Source organism: Phoxinus phoxinus (assembly GCF_949152265.1).
Source record: "Phoxinus phoxinus genome assembly, chromosome: 23".
Classification (NCBI taxonomy): Eukaryota; Metazoa; Chordata; class Actinopteri; order Cypriniformes; family Leuciscidae; genus Phoxinus; species Phoxinus phoxinus.
The window spans coordinates 6,337,102-6,357,424 of record NC_136898.1 but is presented as its reverse complement, the minus strand read 5'-3'; the positions used below and the strand labels follow the sequence as shown (position 1 = coordinate 6,357,424).

Here is a 20,323-nt window from a genome sequence, read left to right as displayed (position 1 = left end):
AACAAAAGTTTCATGTACATGGCAGACAGGGGAGTGTAGTCAAAAGCCGAGCGATAAAGGTCGGTAACCGGAATCAGTCCAGGAAACATCAACAAATCCAGAGGAGAGATGCAAGCCCAGAAACCAGTAGGCGTCCAGGTAGACAATCCGGGACCAGAAAGGGCGGCACTGCAGGCACAGGTAAACACAGAGAACAAAGCAAATGAAGCTTCACGTGACAGGACTATACTGGGAGTGACTAACGTTAACTAGCATGGGCAGACAAGAGAAAATCTAGCATTGAAACAGTTGAGACTAAATAGCAGACAAATCAAAGGAAAAAATAAACAGGTGTGCGTGTGCCTTTTTTTCTCTGCGTTTCCAAAAAGGAAAAAAAAACATTACCGTGCAACAAGTACACGCTTAAGTCACTGTCTGTTCAAGGAGTTCTGAAATGTCAATAACTCATCATTAAAGTCATTTTAGCTTCATTATGGGTTATAACTTTTGCAGCCTGATCTCATTCCAAGGCGTCATATACTGACGCTTTTGACATATCGTCTACATCCAACGCACATGGCACCCTTTAGCGTCAATATGAGACGCAGATAGATATGGGCCAAAAGGCGCCTCCTAGCGGTCTAACCCTTACTTACCCTACCCCAGACGTAAACCCATAACCGAACAAAGCTCTGTGCGTGTCATATTGACGCTAAAGGGTGCCATGTGCGTTGGATGTAGACGAAATGTCAAACATGTCAGTATATGACGCCCTAGGATGAGAATGCATTGAACTTTTGGCATAAAGTTAAAACATTTGTCATACCTGACCAGAAGATGTTCAACACTTTTCCTAACGGTAAGGATTAAAGGGTTCAGTTAGACAGAACAAATAAATATCACATTAGACAAGGAAGTTGTAGGTTGTGTTTGAATAATTACGCATCTTATTTGGTAAATTAAATGTATCCTTGCTCGATGAAGAATGAGACGGCCCACCGGTCGGTTGAAATTTAAAAGGCTGATTTGCGCTTCAGGGCAGTGACGAGTACATATGTCGTCCAGTGGTTGTCCAGGCACAACCTTAAGCAATGGCCCTGAACGGTGGTTCAATGTCAACATTGTGACAACGCTGTAACAACCTTCACCACACAACGTAGTTATAGCAACCGTTTGGCCATGTTGTTAAAACGTTGTTAGAAGTTGGGTTGGGTACGTTGTGCCAATGCTTTGTGTTTGCTGGGTTCTATAGACTATTATAGATTCTCTCTTTCTTTCTTAGGATACCGCACAGCGAGTGTCATCATTGCTCTGACCGATGGAGAATTGCGCGAGAATGAATTTGACTTGGCAGCCAGAGAGGTGAGACCTTACACCTTAGATCCTGCCATATTTTCCATTCTTTCTCCCCCGAGCATGAAAAAATCTATTTTGCCCCGACAGCCTTTAGCTTTGACTTCACCCGTGAGGTAGCAGCTATAAAATAAACTGAATCTTGGACATTCTTTTGCTCAGACTGTCTCTTTTAGCCTATTATCTAGATAATATTTGATATTTCACATGTGCTGCTGGCTCTAATTGAATATATGCAACCCAACACATCTTTTTGAACCCTGTCTTTGATACGCTGAAATGGCAGGCCGGTCGCTCGCGTCAGCTGGGAGCTTCTGTGTATTGTGTTGGAGTGAAGGACTTTAATGAAACCCAGGTAAGGTGATAAAATGATTTGCCCCTTCATTGTGAGCAGGTCACCTCAATCTGGGTTTTTAAGCAACTGATGTACAATGTAAGAACGAAAGAATAGAGAAGCATATTTTTTCTTGATTTCTCATTCAATCACAGCTGGCAACAATAGCCGACAGCGAAGATCACGTCTTTCCTGTCAATGATGGCTTTGAAGCACTGCAAGGGGTCATTGATTCAGTGAGTGAATTAATTAAACAGTCACAGCTACTCTCACATCTTTCATTTCATCATTTTATTAATGCATCTAAAAGCTGTGTTCCAAAACCTTGTGAGCTGCCTAGGCAGCATTTTATGTTATCAATGTGCACTTTTGAGACAAAAAGCATGGCGTCTTTTAGCCAAATTCTAAGGTGGCGTTGCATGTATCATTCACTGAAAAAGCAATTTGATAATGTGACTCAGTGAAAAAAATCAACATTTATCTTTTTTTTTTAAAGAGTTCAATCTTATTCAAATCCAGCAACAAGTTTGGCCAACATAGTGGTATGTATTTTGATGATAATTAGAGTATCATCGTTAGCTAATAAATAAATAAAAAACACTGGTTCTACTAGCTGGCCTCCGTTATGTCGGTACACATTGTATGATTTTGCGCTGTCCCAGACGCAAGATGACCAAACGTGGCGATTTCTGTGGTCGTGGCTCCTAAACAGTACTGCTTCGTCGTACAGTGTGAGAGGTTCTGCCGTTGTCACGGTCTTGCGACCAAAGCTAGCCTGCGATCATTTTCTGACAGTGTCAGAAATTTAGCATGATCATCTCACTGTGTGTTTGCTGCTACGACCTACGTCTACTGACTAGCCAATACAATTATCAACGTAACATGGCGCTAAAACTTAAAACTACCTCAAGCTCTATTTGCAAGATTAGCATCCCAAGCTGGCCTCTTTCCCCTAGCCATGACCGCGTCCATTTTCTCCTCTTTCGCTTCCTCCTCTTTTTTTTTCAGCGCACATAAAAATCACAATTGCCAAAGTGTGATTTATCTGGCTCTATTTGTTTACCATTATTAGCGCATGCTGATGGCATTTTATTCTTCTATATTAACTTGCTCCATAACCTACGATTCAATATGTATCATCATCGTTGTACAGTCTACATATACGTACATGTTGTACCCAAGTTTATTAGATCCACGAATATAGTGTGATTTGTACTGCTTTTATAGGATTGCCAAAATCGCACAGTCTGTAACAGGTATTAAACTCACCCCCCTTAAACCTCACTCCCATCCGGGTCACGGCACCAATGCAACAGTGACGAGCAGGATTCTAACCAGCGTTTCCAACATGGGAGGTGTGTGCGATAAAAAGGACGCTAAAGAGCCCAGCCTCTAACGTCCGCCTCTTGAGGCCAAGCGAGTGAGGTTTACTTGCACAGCTCTTATTAGCTGGCCTCCATTACACTAAAGATAAACTCTATTGATATCAATTGTGAGTTGACGCATATTAGCTGCCCGTGTAGAGCACTACAATCAGTCATTTATGAGTTTTCATGAGTTAAGGCCCGGGTATACTTCATTTTCCATGTTCCGCACCATCTCGTGCACAGTTGAGCGAGCCTTTCAAGTGAAGTCTAGTGGACTTTGTTTTCAAGCACTCAAGTTACTCATATATGCGCTGTTGTACGCGCACCATCCGCACGGCCACAAAAAAATTGGGCTGCACACGGAAAGACCCTCCCTGATGACGAAAATGACGTCACACGGACAGTGCTCAGTGCTTTAGTATGCACTAGAGAGAAAGCCAGCTCACTAGGTTTGGGCACAGAGCCTTTATATCAGTAAAACTTACAGTAAGTTGTCAAAATTGGTGTGTCTCTACAATAAATTGCCTATGACATGCAAAACATTCAAACATAAATGCATACATTTTTTCTTGCCTCAGATTCTGAAGAGATCCTGTATAGAGATCCTCGCCGTGGAGCCCTCGAGCATTTGTGCAGGAGGTAAACATACGTCAGGCTTGAAGCAAAGACCTAGTTAAGACAGACAACAAAAATCTGCTTTTTTTTTACATATACAACTGTAAAACATCACCATCTGAACTTTTATATGAACTTATATATTGGATTAAAAAACAATTCTGTTCAGGACACTTGTTATATACCGTTGATGTATATAACATCAAACGCAATGTGTTTCCTCCCCCCCAGAATCCTTTGAGGTTGTGGTTCAAGGGAACGGATTCCTTCACGCCCGCGATGTGAGCAGAATCCTTTGCAGCTTCCGTATCAACAACACCCTCACCGTGAGTAAGTGAAAAACAGCACAGACGGATTCCTGTTCCTTGCATTGCTAGCTGTGACCTGCTGAATTAATAGGCCATCCTGTGTTAGCATTAGCTGCTAACCCAAATGATCTCCTCAGTTGATAAAGAACAAAAGTGCTAGTTGATAAAGGACTGAATCTTTTATTCATCAAGGCCAAGCTCAACTCACCAGTGGACATAGAAAAATAAGCATTGTCTTCATGCATGTGACAAGGCAGACAGCTTTGTTTTTGTCTTTCGTAATGATAAAGAAGCCAATTGAATCCAAATGGCAGTATGGCTGCCGTGTTTTCTGCAATGGGCTCGGGAAAGGTTGGCCGCAACACTTGTAAATCACAAGACTTGCCTTGAACGCAAACCACATGTGCAACAAACACACATCTACACACCATTAAAAAACACACCATGGAAAATATTAACAGGACTTTTGGTTCAGGATATTAGATGTTTTTAATTGTTTTGTATTGGTTTGATTAGCATGTGTAGAGTTGTGTCACAAAAAACATATAGGTGAACAAATTATTTTTAGCGTATGTCGTAAATTATACTCACCATCGTATGGCTCTTGCATAACAGTAACATTTGGTAACTAATAAAATGGCTCAACGCACAGCGCCTGGAACGCTGGATTTATCTTGGAAGTGAATGGCTAGAAATTGGTCTGCTGCGGTGTTGATGTCTTAATGATTTCTGAGCTCTGAGCTTCTATCCTTCTCTCTCAGCTGCTGTTTTACTTAAAGAATATCAGATGGCACATGGGAATGCAGGGCCCGTCTCACCAGTGCGATTCTCGGCCAGGGTAAATGAGGCTTTTGGAGTCAAACATTTTCCAGTTTCTCATTTTTCATGTGGAAAATGACAAGAGGATGAAAAATTCTGCCCTTCAGTTGTAGGCTGAACCTGAATGGTAAAGATATGCAATGCAGCTTCAGTGTTTTTCTTCTGAAAATAATTATAAGTGGTAATTGCTAAGCCAAGCATCTCCATTACTCATACGTAGGGTTAGGGGCTTTTCAAAGGTCTTCAAATAACGTGTCCTGCACTGTTTGTGCAATAATGCCTCAAAGCATGCGGTTTATTGAGAAGAGGTGTGCTATTACGAGAAAATCAGCAAAACAACTCCATAGACTTACAATTCAACAGGGATTTGAGTCATATCTACAGAACAAAATATCATAGAGACTTGAGTGTGGACACTTCTGACTTGAGACAGGGAGTCACCACCTAGCGATCGCACAAAACAGCCCAGAAACTACATAGTAACACCCTGGCAACCAACCAGATGGTGTTGAGTTCTGCATTAAGCACTGGAATTATGCTTCAAACATATAAACATCTAGTTTATTATGGATTTGTTCATTAAAAAAAGCAATAAATTGGAAAAATATGGGTTGGGGGGAAAAAAACGTTGTGCGTTCCCCCGCAAGGAACGCAAGGAAAGGTTTTGTGAGCGAGCACAAAGTTTCTCTGGGGAATGCAAAACATTTAGCGAGAAAACACAAAACCATTGACAATTTTTCCTCCAATCGAATTTTTTTTTCCATCACCATGTTCCTTTAGGGGGTCCTTACATGATCTTTTAAGAAATAATTATAATATGCTGATTTAGTGCTCAAGTAACATTTATTATTATCACTATTCAAAACAGTTGTGCAGCTTAATATTTTTGTGGGGGGAAAAATACACTTTTTTTTCAGGATTCTTTGATGAATTGAAAGTTTCTAAATAGCAGCATTTTTAAAAAAGGATTTAAATATATATATACATTTCTTTACTGAAGCTTTTGATATATTCAATGCATCCTTGCTCAATAAAGTATTAATTTTTTTAAACAAAAAAATAAATCTTACTGACCCCAAACTTTTGAACAGTATGAAACTATTTTTGTAAGGGTGGTTTATACGTTGAGATGCTGTAAAATGATCCACAAATACATGGTAAAATGAAACAGAGTCACTGAAATCAATCTTAAGGGCACTTGCCAAGCTGCTTCTTGTCCTGTGTGTTTTTCTCCAGTGAAGAGGCCTCTGGTAGTTGAAGACACGTACCTGCTCTGCCCAGCGCCTGTACTGAAGGAGGAGGGAACGTAAGTGTTGCTGGAAACTCTTTCTTCAGCTGAAGCAAATAAAGCTAGAATGGAAAGAGAAACACACAAGCCAAGAAACAAATTCAAATATAGGACAGAAAGACGCCCAGCTCTCTCAAAGGCATTCTTATTCCAGGCTTTTTAGCTTATCAAGCATTGTAAAACATCTTTATAACTTTATATGTTGAATTTTATATTCAATTACAATCTATTCATTGAAATCAAATTTAAAAAATGCATGTAGTCACGTTTTAATTTACAGTGGAAACCGTAAAAGGAAGTCCCTGCATAACCCATCATAGTTGATTCTATTGTATTACATTTTTTTTAGATTTTACATGACAATATATATTACGTAAAAATGCATCACAGTTTCCACAAAAATATTAAGCAGCAAATCAGCATATAATGATTTCAGAAGGATCGGGTGACACTGGAGTAATGATGCTGAAAATACAGCTTTGATCACAGGAATTAAATCACGTTTTAAAACATCTTCAAATAGAAGACCCATTTCGAATTTTAATTATATTTCACAGAATTACTAAAGTGTAATATCATATAAGTGGAGCATTTTTAACTTTTTACCGACCACAGGGGTAACACTTTATAATACATTTAGTACCTTTAGTACGTTTTAGTAAACATTAGCAAGCATATTTCATATTTCTAGCTATTTGAATTACCTAATGATCCGTTAAGCATTATGTAATGTTTATTAATTATTTAATAATGAAAGTTATTATAAAGTTTTACCACCCCAGGATTAAGAATGGTAGTGTATATGTAATTGTATGCACTGTATACCCACATTACCTAATTTTTTGGATTAAGCATTAAGTTTATTTACTTAATAATTTTAAGGCAACGGTTTCCTAATTTTGTTTTAAGTTAAGTCAACTGATCACTTTTACCAGTGTACGTAATTTTAATTTTGTGGAAAAATGCAGATTGTATTTAAATATGAAAGCCAAATTCATAAAAGAACTTTAAAAAAAGAACAAAAATCTTATCTCTCTTTTTCATTCACAGGTCTGCCTCCCTCCACGTCAGTATGAACAACGGCCTGAGTTTTATCTCCAGTTCTGTGACCATCACGACCGTCAGCTGTGTGAGTACAGTAACCCTGCAGGGCAGCAGTGTCAAGCCCACTACCACTGTTACACTGGGCAGAGCCACTCCCAGTACCACTACACTGGGCAGTTCCTCTAGCTCAGCTCCATCTTCAGTCTACCCTCTGAACACAGTCAGTATATTCTGTCCTTCTTGCCCTCTCTAAAATCCAACGCTCCTCTGGTGGGGTGCCTTTACTGGTAGATTTGCTGCGAGACAGAGGCACAAAAGCATGTGAATTGATTGAACTCCATTGTTAAGGTGTGATCTCATTAAAACATGTCCACGTCACGTTTCACCAGCAAACCAGAAGATAAATATATAGATATAAATAAATGTATATATTTTGCATACATTTTTTAATTGAATTAAGTTTTTAGGTGATTCTCATAATCGTATTACTGTAGTACGGTTTTTAAAATCAGTTGAAATACTTTACAATTGAAGTATTGAATTATCAAATTTTTTTTTTTTTTTTTTTGCATTAGTTAATAATTAAGAAAATAATGTCACAGTGAAAAAAATAGGCTTCAGTTTCATTTCCAAGCTAAATATAAATTCCTATTTCTTTTCTTTGATTTTGTGGTGAAATGTGACTGAAATCGATGTTTTTTAAAGGTTTCGTGAGATACTATATTTAACTTCAGACAGGGTTCCAGGCATTGTCACTCACGCAGAGATCCAGATACTGTTTTAAAAAAGCTCCTTGCATAAATTCCCATTAATATTCTCTCCCTAAACTCCATTTACACCGCAAACTTTTAAGTGGAACCCCATCCAGAAGGGTTTGAGTGTGGCATGAGGAAAGATTATTCAATGTTTATTTCCTTTGGACCATAAACCTCCCCTGGATCTGTGTTTCTGCTCTGTCCATCAGACCGACGGGACGTTCCTGGCCATAGCGCTGCTGATACTTCTGCTGCTGATCGCTATGGCCACATTCTGGTGGTTTTGGCCCCTCTGTTGCACCGTGGTAAGTCTCGCACTGAAGCCCCTCATCTCAGCTTTCTTTTTCTGAAGTTACCCCGACCGGAGCCCAAAATCCAGTCATTACTGTGCTGAAAAGTGCTTTTCAAGCAGTTTTTGAGCCTATGATGTCTCTTCTGAAGTGCAAATGAATGTGAGATGGAAAAAGTCTTGCTAAGAAGTGAGATGGGATAAAAAGAAAAGTTTTAAAAAATGACATTTTGCATTAAAATCTAATTTCCATTCCTTCAAAGATGGTTCCTGTAACATTAAAGACTGTAAAAAAATTATTTTCTTTTGCAACAGATCGTCCATGAGCCGCCGCCGCCACACGTGATGGACGACAGTTCGGTAAGAGATGCATTTTTCACCCAAAAACTTAAATGCAGTCATCACTTACTCACCCTCAAGTTGTTCCAAACCTTTATGAGTTTCTTTCTTCTGTTGAACACAAAAGAAGATATTTTGAAGAATGTCAGTAACCAACAGTTGATGGGCCTCATTGACTTCTATAGTTTATTTTTTTCAATACGGAAGTCAATAGGGCTAGTCATCTGAAGCAGGGTTATTATACTTTAAACTCAATCTAAAACCATAAAAGAATAATTTTTGTTGCTTGAATAAAATAAACTTTAACTGAAATAACACTGGTCTGAAGCCATGTGATAGCTTTGTGTATACAGATCTATATTTAAGACATAATTCACTGAAATTCTTCCCTGTAGCTCTCAAGTCACATTTTGGAAAGCTCAAATTAGATTGGAGAGTAGAATATAGCAAATAATCATTTAAATTGAATGTAGATTTTCAATGCTTGCTGTTTTGGTAGAAGCCACCATTCTCATCATGAAACCTTTTTCCTCCAACAAGATTTCTTCAGAGGGTTTTGCTTGTGAGGAGACGCCAGCTGACATTTGTTCCAAACATTTGCTCAGCAAAGTTTTCACAGATGTGGTCCCGGGCGCCAAACTGATAATGACAAAAGACAGAAAGCGTCAGAAAATTATGTGATTTAAGGTCTCGAATTTTCAAAGAAAATCCACCCTGTAATGTAGATGAATTTGAACAATTTCCCCTTCTTTAAATGTAAACATCTGGAGACGACATGACAAAGAGCAGTTCCACTGTTAAGGAATTTTTGTAGCCTACCTCTTCAAGTTTATGAATTTTTGAGAACAATTTAATTGTCCATAGCACATTTCAACCTGGACACGTTGTCTTCCTCTTTCCAAGTCTCCGATTTCTCCTTCAAAACAGGAAATTCCACAAGCTTAAAGCAGGTCTCGCAGTGTCTGAGGTAACAGTCTGCAGTGGAAGTATAAACTGATCCCGTATTCCCGCTCTCAGGGCTCATCACTGCGAAATGTGTATCTTTTTACCTCAGAAAGACCAACTGTGCTCTATTAGGGATGGGTCATGATGGTTGAAAATAATTCACACATATTAACTGTTCAAAAGCTTGGTGTCAGTATTTTTATTCTAAGATTTACTAAGAATGACGTTTAGCCTATATTTAGCAAGGACGCATTGAATTGACACATATGAGATTGAATACATTTACAATGTTATAAAATATTTCGATTTCTAAAAATTATGTTCTTTTTAACCTTCTGTTACTGAAAAAAAAAATTGGTTTTCACAAAATATTAACTGTTTTCAACATTCTTTGGAGCAGCAAATTAGCATTTTCGAATGATTTCTGAAGGATCATGTGACACTGAAGACTGGAGTGATGACGCTGAAAATTCAGCTTTGATCAGGAACAAATTACATTTTAAAATATATTCAAACAGAAGACTTACTGACCCCGAACTTCATTTAAAAACAATTTTCTTTTTTCCAAATGCTTTGCTTCATCCATCAGTCAATTAGTCAACAGTTCTCCTAAGACAGCAGAATTAAAATTGAATTGAAAAAATAGTTTAATTAAACATTTTTCTTAAATCCTGAAGTGTTTAGATAAGTTGTGGATCATTACCAGATTGCCAAAAGTTTCAGTTTCAGCAGAGGGTAACCTAGGGTAATACTCAAAATAAAAATATGAAAACAGTTCTTCTAAGAGAGTTCGTCCTCCCAAGCTCATTAAAACGGTTGCAGTCAGACTGCAAGGGAACATATGGAAATTCAATTTTGTCAGATTTTTTTATGAGCCAAGAAATTCAGATAGATGACAGGAAGGTATAAGCTGACATCATTTCCTGAGATGCTTGGAAAGGATTTTTTTTTTTTACATGGTTTTGAACTCAAAGTGGATTTGAGTTCATGAGAATAAATAATGACTTTGTTCTTGTTGCGCCCTTAGCATAATCAAATCAAACAAAGGATGCATTCATTTGTAATTGGCTCTTCCAAACATCTCTTTAATGCCTAATAACTGGGTCAGTTTGGCTGGTCATAAGCCAGTCAGCCCCTGCTGGCAGATTAAGTAACTACACCATTATCTATGCAAAAATCATCTTTTTCTATGATCTTTCACTGATTGTTTTTTAAAGTAATGGCAAATATTCCCCTATATTCTTGTAGATGTTTTTACAATGACAATTTAAAGTTAGCAGAAGTTAACATGGCATTAAAATCAACTATTTATTTTCTATTTACTATTTATTTTACACAGAGATGCATTTTCACAATCCAATCAAGCCCTGCTTAACATTTCTCATTGAATAATTCACGTAAATTTTAATAAGATTGTATTTTTCTAAAGGATGAAGAGGATGAAGGCTACCCAAAGAAGAAGTGGCCAACAGTGGATGCTTCGTACTACGGTGGGAGAGGAGTTGGTGGCATCAAAAGGATGGAAGTACGTCAAGGGTGTTTGGAAAGAAAAGAACAGCTTGCATTCGCTCCGGTCCACTGCAGTAATACGAATGTGTGTGTGTGTGTGTGTCTGTCACAACTCCAGGTGCGCTGGGGAGATAAGGGATCCACTGATGAAGGAGCCAAACTGGAGATGGCCAAGAATGCGCGGGTGAAGATGCCCAAGCAAGAGTTTGAGTTTCCCACCACACGGACCCTAAACAACGGCATGCGGAAACCAATCTCCCCTCAGAAGTGGTACTCCCCTATCAAGGTAGATCTGTTTAAGCCAAAGGTTTTGTTAGTCAAATTAAATGTAGGTTAAAGCCACACCTCCTTCAAAACATATGAACTTCAAACCACCACGAGGCGAGAGAATGTAAACTCTCAAAGTAGAAAATCACAGGTTGCCATCTCATAGTTACAACATGGCGTGAGCGCAGCATAAGCTCATTGTTTTGGTTCAGGGAACAGTAAAAGGCGGCTGCTGTTTCGGTCGTGGCGCTCGGTGACACGTCTGTCTATATAGCATGTAACGCGCTGATGATGTGTGATCTGGTTCGGTGTTGTACCTGCCTGTTAACATATGTATTTATTTTCCATACCTCCGCGCACCTGCTCGCGCAGACATCACACATCATGGAACTAAAACATTTTGGTCCTGAGACTTCCCCAGAAGATATTTGTACATGTTTTAATATTTAGACCACTATTATTAACTGCTATCAGGATGTGAAGAGAGTTTCAACCAGTATAACAAAAAGTGTTGATAAAATTGTTTTGCCTACCCTGTCTTTAACCAAACTATTAACTCAGTTAACATAATGAGATAACCAATAACAGCTGAAAGCAATGAAAACAAATCTTCTGAAAAAAAGGTAAAATAATGAAATATTTGATGACAGATTTATTGACAAATCTTTTAAAACAGTCAAACAAGTCTTCTAATATTATGTTGTAGATATTTTTTTTTAAATTGATTTTTTCATCTATACACCAACAGATTAATTAATTCACAAAAAAATGACAGTATATATTACTATTTTTTATAATATAAAATTTTAATTCTTGATTCACCATGTTTTGCTGGTGAACAGCATTGCATTGTTGGCCAATCACTGGCCAGAACCAAAGCAGCTCTAACCAGCCTGGACCAGAATTAAAATTAATATAGGTCTAAACCAATTGGCCAGGGATGGCATTGTAAAAGGTACCTTTTACGAAGCCAAACATTTTTCAAATCCCAGTGTGTCCTCACAAAACCACATTACACAACAGCCATGGATGACCCAGTACAGTGTCGTGCTTACGTTATGCTCATCTGGTGGACAACAAATGACGTGGCCAGGGTATGGAAGACTGGAAGGAGCTCAGAAGAAGCGGCGCGCTGTTGTGGTGGCCTCGGCCAGTCCGGGAAGCGGTTCATGCATTGTTTCATAATGTCTCTGTCAGATGGAAGGGGAGGGTTGATATAAACCAGACGCTGAACCGAGCTGACCCAAGAGAGATGAGCTTTGCAGAGCTGGTCCGTTTCCCAACAAAACAAACTCCTTTTCTCTTTCTCTTCCACCTTCTTTCCTCAGGATTATGTTGGGTGACAGTCCACTCTGAGAGGCAGAGATTAAACACATACAGGTTGAGAAAAATTAAGACAAACTTCAGTGTGTGTGATTCTGCACGAAATTCTGCTCTCGTTTTAGTCTCCATTGAAGCCCACAAGTCTTCAAGAAATGAAGTGAGATGTTATCCAGAGCAGCGTGAGGCAAATGTTACTGTGATGACGGGTACTAGGATGACGTCATCACTGCCAAAGTCATTACAAACTGTTTATGGGCTTATGTTTCTTTACATTTGTTATTTATGGTTGTGTGTTTGTTGACTATGGCATTAGGTCCCTTAGGTTCATTATTCTATAACATTAATTTATAATACGTTTAAGATATGCTGTTTGAGTTGATTGCAGATAGGTGCACATATCAGCGGTCATCACAACATGTTATGTCTACTATAGTTTTCCTTTGTTTTTCTCATTAACCACACAGAGACAAGTTTGTAGTTATACGTTTTGGTATTTATTATTTCAAATCTGTAGTTATTGCCACATGGCAAACTGTTACCCCACATGTTGTCTACTCACCATTTCCTGTTCCTGTGACTCCTCAAAGGAGGGGGCGGGACCACAGCTTTCCCTTTTCTTGTGTTGGGGCAAACCATCTCTAATAATAGGGAATGGGACTTAACCCTTGGTAATGTAGGCATGGGGAAATGCCTTATGGTGTTTACATGTAGTTTAAGTTGCTGAATGAGTTTATTTAAATTATTGTTGGAAGTTATTTTTGTAAGTTATTTTGCTACAAAGGTTTTTGTATTGATGCCCCTGCAGTTGGTACGGTCTTGAGTGTAATGAGCCTGTCCTAGGCTATATAAGACAGTCTAAACTGAACCTTGGGGGGTAAAGACGGGGTCATATTGCTGAATGTACTCCTGAAGATTATGCTGCCTGTAGCAATTTGTTTTTCCTTTGGTTGATACATCAAAGTTTGCACTGAGTTAAGTGTATATTTATTTTTGTTTAATTTTGTAATTTTTTATTTTTATTTTGAGACATCACTGTGAATATGTTCACCCCTTCTTGTCCACTGGCATTTAATAAAAATCCTCTTTGGATGATGTCTGAGTCCTGAGCCTATCTACCACCTCCCCTTGACCTTCACGGGACACGTTATGACAAATGGTGGCAGCGGTCTTGTCCAGTGCAGTAGAAGGCTTCAGTAAACGTCAAGATGCCACCCAAGAGGCAGACTAATCAGAAAACAGTGGAGGAAGTTGACGATAATGCTGAGTCAATGCCTGACCAGGAGGGTATGGTGTCAGGGGCCACATCTTCACAGATGGCAGACTCAACAGGGGAGAAAATGGATCAGCTCAGAAAGACTGTGGAGAGCTTCGTGCAGTCACAGCATGCCAGAGAGTCGCATCTGGAAAAGGAAGCACAGCGGCAAGAACACCGGTGGCGCACTCTTCAACATCAGTTCGGGCAGTTGCAGACGGAGGTACAGAGAGAGCGGCAAGAGCGACAAACATTGGGAGGTGTGGCAGCTCGAGCCTTTTCCCCTTTGACTTCCTTAGACAATACAGCCCTTCCCACTCGTGTACTTCACAGACGGCGGAGCAATGAAGGAGAGAGTCAAGAAACAGCACCACCTGTAACCACGCAGGGAGTTGCTCCACCGCAATGGATGGGCTGGCAAGGCCCAAAGATGTTACCGCTTCAAGAGGATGATGACATTGAGCATTATTTAACAACCTTCGAGAGGATTGCTCAAGCCTGTAGATGGCCAAGTGAAGATTGGGCGTTGCATCTAGTGCCATTGCTGTCAGGCAAGGCAAGAGCAGCTTATGTTGCCATGGATATTGTTGACACTTTTGAGTATGCTAGAGTGAAAGAAGCAATCTTGGATAAATTTGAGATTAATGCAGAGACCTACAGGCGTCGTTTTAGGGCAAAGGCTCTACGACAAGAGGAGACTCCTAAAGAGCTGCAGGCAAGATTGAAAGACCTGTATGACAAATGGATAACACCCAGACAGCGAACCAAGCAGGAAATCGGAGAAATGATTGTGCTGGAACAGTTTCTGGCAGTGATTAACCCTGAAATCAGAACCTGGATTTGTGAGCACAACCCCACCTCTTCGAGACAAGCAGCTGAGCTGGCTGAGACTTTCATTGCTGCTAGACGGTCAACTTATCAGCTGGGTCACAGTCATGGCGGCGCCTACAGTATGACGGGTAAGTCTGGGAGGGGGTTCGGTAGTGGTCAACCTTATAGCGGCACTAAAGGTTTTAGTTCACAGACTCCCCAATCCAAATTTTATCCCAAAAGTTATCCACAGTCAGAAGGTCAATACAAAGAGAAGGCAGTGCTTATATGTCATGGATGTGGCCAGGCAGGGCACAAGAAGGCAGAATGTACGTTACAAAGAGTTAGTAATGCACGTCTTTGTTATGTTCCCAGACCGTCTCAAATAGCAGTTGAAACGGGTCAGAATATTGACACAGTTGTTCCTGTGAAAATAGGAGGTAAGCAGTTTATGGCTTTGGTAGACACTGGATCTAGTCAGACGCTGGTGAGAGAGGAGTGTGTTGGAGATCTACAGATGTCCAGTCAGGGTAAGCTAAGGGTACGTTGTGTTCATGGAGACGAGAGAGAGTATGCTACTGTTGATTTGAAGATGGAGGTTGAGGGTCAACCCTACCTGTTGACAGTAGGCATTGTGGACCAAGCCCCTTATGCAGTTATTTTGGGTAGGGATGTGCCAGTACTTGTTGATTTATTGCAAAGGCAGACTGGTGTAGCAGAGGTTAGAGCAGTTACAAGGGCAAAGGCAAGACAGACAGAAGAGCAGAAACAAACTCTTATTTTGTTACCTTTTGCAGAGGAGCCCAAAGCTAAAAGGTCCAGAAGGGAGAAAAGGCAGGGAAAAGTCAGGGGAACGGTTATTGTAGAGCAACTCCCAGAACCTGACGGGAACGACTTTTATGACATCCCTCAGGATATAGTTGATTTGCAGAAGAAGGACGTTACACTTGAAGGTCTATTTCAGAAGGCTGGTAGATCACATTCAGGAAATAGATTTCAAGACAAAGAATTGTTTGTGTTGAAGGATAACATGTTGTACCGACAAACAGATAGTGGTGATCAGTTAGTTGTTCCAAAGTCGGTGAGGGCTAAAGTATTGCATTTGGGCCATTCCATTCCTTGGTCGGGACACCTAGGGCAACAGAAAACGCTGGCAAGAATTTCAAGCAGATTTTATTGGCCCCGGTTGTACATGGATGTGATTGACTTCTGTAAGTCATGCCCAGAGTGTCAGTTATCAGCTCCTGTTAAGAAAGGTGATAGAGCACCTCTGGTCAGCCTACCCGTAATTGATGTACCTTTCACGAGAGTAGCTATGGACATAGTAGGCCCTTTAGAGAGAAGTAGGTCAGGGAACCGGTACATTTTGGTCGTGTGCGATTATGCAACAAGGTATCCTGAAGCCTTTCCTCTTAAAAAGATTAAGACCAGGCAAATTGTGAATGCGCTTGTGCAATTGTTTTCACGGGTAGGGATACCTTCAGAAATCCTTACAGATCAAGGCACAAATTTCACTTCCAGACAGATAAGAGAAGTCTATTCACTGTTAGGTATACAGGCCATTAAGACCACTCCGTACCACCCCCAGACTGATGGCATGGTTGAACGGTTCAATCAAACTTTAAAGGCAATGCTTCGCAAGTTCGTATCTGAGACAGGCTCAGACTGGGATCAGTGGCTTCCATATCTCCTCTTTGCTTATAGAGAGGTTCCCCAGGCCTCAACAGGTTACTCTCCATTTGAATTGCTCTATGGTCGCCAGGTACGTGGACCGCTGGACATCCTGAAGGAGGCCTGGGAGGGAGGCAAAGCAAGGGAACAGGTGAATGTGGTTTCATATGTCTTGAGAATGAGAGAGAAAATGGACTCTATGGCAGAATTGGTCCATACCAATATGGCCAAGGCACAGCAACATCAGAAGTCATGGTATGACCAGTCATCCAGGAAAAGAACTTTGACCCCTGGCCAAAAAGTGTTACTACTCCTCCCAACGTCAGACAGTGGACTGCTCGCCAAGTGGCAGGGCCCTTATGAGATATTGAGGAAGATGGGTCCTGTCAATTACGAACTATACCTGCCTGAACGGCGGAAAAAGAAGCAAGTCTTTCACATCAACTTGCTGAAACCCTGGCAAGAAAGACTAGGGCCGCTATCAGACCAGCTGTTTGCACGGAAGATCGACGAGGAGGAAGAGTCCAAAGAGCAATATTTCCCTACAGCTGTGAATTCTCCTGTCTTCCCTGATTTGAGTCACCTGACATCAGAGCAGCAGGAAAACCTCCAATCACGGGTTCCAGAGGGCCTATTCAGTGATAGACCAGGCAGGACAGAGGTGATGCAGCATGACATCCACCTGCTATCACAGGGTCCAGTCCGACAGACTTGCTGTAGAGTTCCTGCAAGACTCATACCCGAATTAAAGAATGAAGTAAAGGTAATGCTGGAGATGGGGGTGATCGAGCCTTCCAGGAGTGAGTGGTGCAGCCCAGTCGTCTTGGTGCCGAAAAAGGATGGCACATTAAGATTTTGTGTAGATTTCTCCAAGATGAACGCTATTTCTGCCTTTGACCCTTACCCCATGCCAAGGGTTGACGAACTCATAGAGCGTTTGGGTAAAGCCAAATATTTGAGCACACTGGACTTATGTAAGGGTTATTGGCAGATTCCTTTGACTGACACTTCCAAGGAGCTAACTGCTTTCAGAGTCCCAAGTGGGCTCTATCATTTTAGGGTCATGCCGTTCGGCCTTCATGGGGCCGCAGCAACTTTCCAGAGGACTATGGACTGTGTACTGAGAGGTACTGAGGACTTTGCAGCAGCCTACATTGATGATGTGGTTGTTTACAGCTCATCATGGGAAGACCATCTGGAGCACCTGTCAACTGTATTTGCCAGAATTCATGATGCTGGGCTGGTGGTTAACGCCACTAAATGTCATCTGGCAAAGCCTGAAGTGTCTTATTTGGGATATGTGCTGGGGGGTGGGGTAATTAAACCTCAAGTGGACAAAGTGGAGGCGGTGCGTTCTTGCCCACCTCCAACAACCAAAAAGCGGGTGAGGTCCTTTTTAGGTCTGGTGGGCTGGTACAGACGTTTCATTCCTAATTTTTCCACCCGAGCAGTTGTGCTCACTAATCTCACTCAGAAGGCCAGCCCCCAAAAGGTTGTGTGGACACCTGAGTGTGAAACAGCCTTTCAAGATCTTAAGGGCTGTTTGTGTCAGGGGCCAGTGTTGCAGAGCCCCAACTTTGACCTTCCTTTCACAGTGCAGACGGATGCATCGGGAGTAGGTCTAGGAGCTGTCCTGTTGCAAGGTGACAGTGAAAATCGAAGGCCGGTGCAGTATATTAGCCGGAAATTGTTCCCCCGTGAGGTCAGATATTCTACGGTGGAGAAGGAGGCACTGGCTATTAAGTGGGCATTGGATACTCTGAAGTATTATCTCATTGGTAAAGATTTTACCTTAGAGACTGATCATCGGGCCTTACAATGGCTCCACAGGATGAAAGACAGTAATGCTCGCATTACCCGCTGGTTCCTCTCCCTGCAACCTTTTAAATTTCAAGTGAAATACAGGGCTGGAGCTCAGAATGTTGTTGCGGACTTTCTGTCCCGTCACTATGATGAGTGACGGGCTTAAGGGGTGGGGTGTGTGATGACGGGTACTAGGATGACGTCATCACTGCCAAAGTCATTACAAACTGTTTATGGGCTTATGTTTCTTTACATTTGTTATTTATGGTTGTGTGTTTGTTGACTATGGCATTAGGTCCCTTAGGTTCATTATTCTATAACATTAATTTATAATACGTTTAAGATATGCTGTTTGAGTTGATTGCAGATAGGTGCACATATCAGCGGTCATCACAACATGTTATGTCTACTATAGTTTTCCTTTGTTTTTCTCATTAACCACACAGAGACAAGTTTGTAGTTATACGTTTTGGTATTTATTATTTCAAATCTGTAGTTATTGCCACATGGCAAACTGTTACCCCACATGTTGTCTACTCACCATTTCCTGTTCCTGTGACTCCTCAAAGGAGGGGGCGGGACCACAGCTTTCCCTTTTCTTGTGTTGGGGCAAACCATCTCTAATAATAGGGAATGGGACTTAACCCTTGGTAATGTAGGCATGGGGAAATGCCTTATGGTGTTTACATGTAGTTTAAGTTGCTGAATGAGTTTATTTAAATTATTGTTGGAAGTTATTTTTGTAAGTTATTTTGCTACAAAGGTTTTTGTATTGATGCCCCTGCAGTTGGTACGGTCTTGAGTGTAATGAGCCTGTCCTAGGCTATATAAGACAGTCTAAACTGAACCTTGGGGGGTAAAGACGGGGTCATATTGCTGAATGTACTCCTGAAGATTATGCTGCCTGTAGCAATTTGTTTTTCCTTTGGTTGATACATCAAAGTTTGCACTGAGTTAAGTGTATATTTATTTTTGTTTAATTTTGTAATTTTTTATTTTTATTTTGAGACATCACTGTGAATATGTTCACCCCTTCTTGTCCACTGGCATTTAATAAAAATCCTCTTTGGATGATGTCTGAGTCCTGAGCCTATCTACCACCTCCCCTTGACCTTCACGGGACACGTTATGACAGTTACTAATAACTGTTTTCTAAGAGAAAATGATTGACTGTACCTCAGGGAGTTATTGGTGGTTCCAACAGCCAATCCTCTATTGAGCTATATTAAAATATTGGGATGCTTTGTCATATAGGAGACATTTGTTTACTAAAAAGCAAGTCTAATGATTTGTAGCTGACTTATAAATGGAAATCCATCCCAGCAATCTTGATGGAATAGCTACAAAATACAAAAATCCTAATCCAATTATTACTCAAAAGTGGCCAGGATTGCCACACAAAAATAAAATAAAGGAATCAGTTATCAATGTATAGATTATTTATAATTCACAGATGTTCACATAATTCACAAATTAAAATGGTAGTTAAATGTAACAATAAATAATAAACAAAAACAAAATGATGCATAGTAATCAATTTGCATTATCCACTTAATAAAAAAATAAATCCAACTGGACCCTTCATATGTGGAAACAACCAATGAACGACATGTTCCTTGGACACACACTGGCCACCAACAAAGGCAAATGTTGTTAAAGATTTATCAATTTAATTGTTTATTTATCAATTTGAAAAGTAACATTTTATTATTATTATATACATTGATACTTGATTTATTTTTATTTGAGCGGCACTCCTAGTCTTCGATATCTGAGAAAAGTAACAGGAAAAATTCTGTCTGTCTGCTGCAGTTTATTAGATGTTCCAATTATACGTTCCAATTAGATGTTCCAATTTTAGGAACATGCATTTCTTTCTCATTGCTGATCCACTTATTATATTTATTTGATTCAGACAGTAAACTAGAAACTTGTCAATTAACACTCAATTTATTGCATAAAATGAATGTAAATTAAGTACCTTGGTCCTATGTCTCTTTGCACGGCCCTGGGTAGTCAGTTACAGATTACCCTGGCAACCACTTTTGCATTGTTGATGAAGTGTGTTTTGCAGCCTGAATGTCCCAGCAGCACGCTCTGAAGTGTTGATCTGCTTGAACCGCTGTTGTGTTTGAATCTTTCAGGGGAAACTGGATGCCCTGTGGGTGTGGCTTAGGAGAGGATATGACCGCGTGTCCGTGATGAGACCTCAACCTGGAGAGAAGGTGATAAATAGTGTCATGCATGACACAA

The 20,323-nt window shown here is 40.4% G+C and overlaps 1 protein-coding gene and 1 long non-coding RNA gene across 3 annotated transcripts in view; one reads left to right on the top strand and one right to left on the bottom strand.

Annotated features, from left to right (window-relative positions):
* antxr1b (ANTXR cell adhesion molecule 1b) overlaps positions 1–20,323 on the top strand; it is a 40,069-nt gene that overhangs the window by 15,613 nt on the left and 4,133 nt on the right. The window contains exons 6-17 of one of the 2 annotated variants that reach the window (XM_079599936.1): positions 1,262–1,341; positions 1,619–1,687; positions 1,822–1,902; positions 3,612–3,672; positions 3,880–3,978; positions 6,012–6,081; positions 7,114–7,192; positions 8,072–8,167; positions 8,467–8,511; positions 10,865–10,960; positions 11,063–11,230; positions 20,215–20,295. In XM_079599936.1, the coding sequence (XP_079456062.1) occupies positions 1,262–1,341; positions 1,619–1,687; positions 1,822–1,902; positions 3,612–3,672; positions 3,880–3,978; positions 6,012–6,081; positions 7,114–7,192; positions 8,072–8,167; positions 8,467–8,511; positions 10,865–10,960; positions 11,063–11,230; positions 20,215–20,295 (1,025 nt within the window). Of the gene's footprint in view, positions 1–1,261; positions 1,342–1,618; positions 1,688–1,821; positions 1,903–3,611; positions 3,673–3,879; positions 3,979–6,011; positions 6,082–7,113; positions 7,328–8,071; positions 8,168–8,466; positions 8,512–10,864; positions 10,961–11,062; positions 11,231–20,214; positions 20,296–20,323 lie in introns of both variants that reach the window. The other variant, XM_079599935.1, reaches the window with a different exon arrangement.
* On the bottom strand, positions 33–3,955 carry LOC306991795. The gene is made up of 3 exons (XR_013796167.1): positions 3,834–3,955; positions 3,607–3,702; positions 33–168 (listed from the first exon to the last, which is right to left on the bottom strand). It is a non-coding gene; the product is annotated as an uncharacterized lncRNA (long non-coding RNA).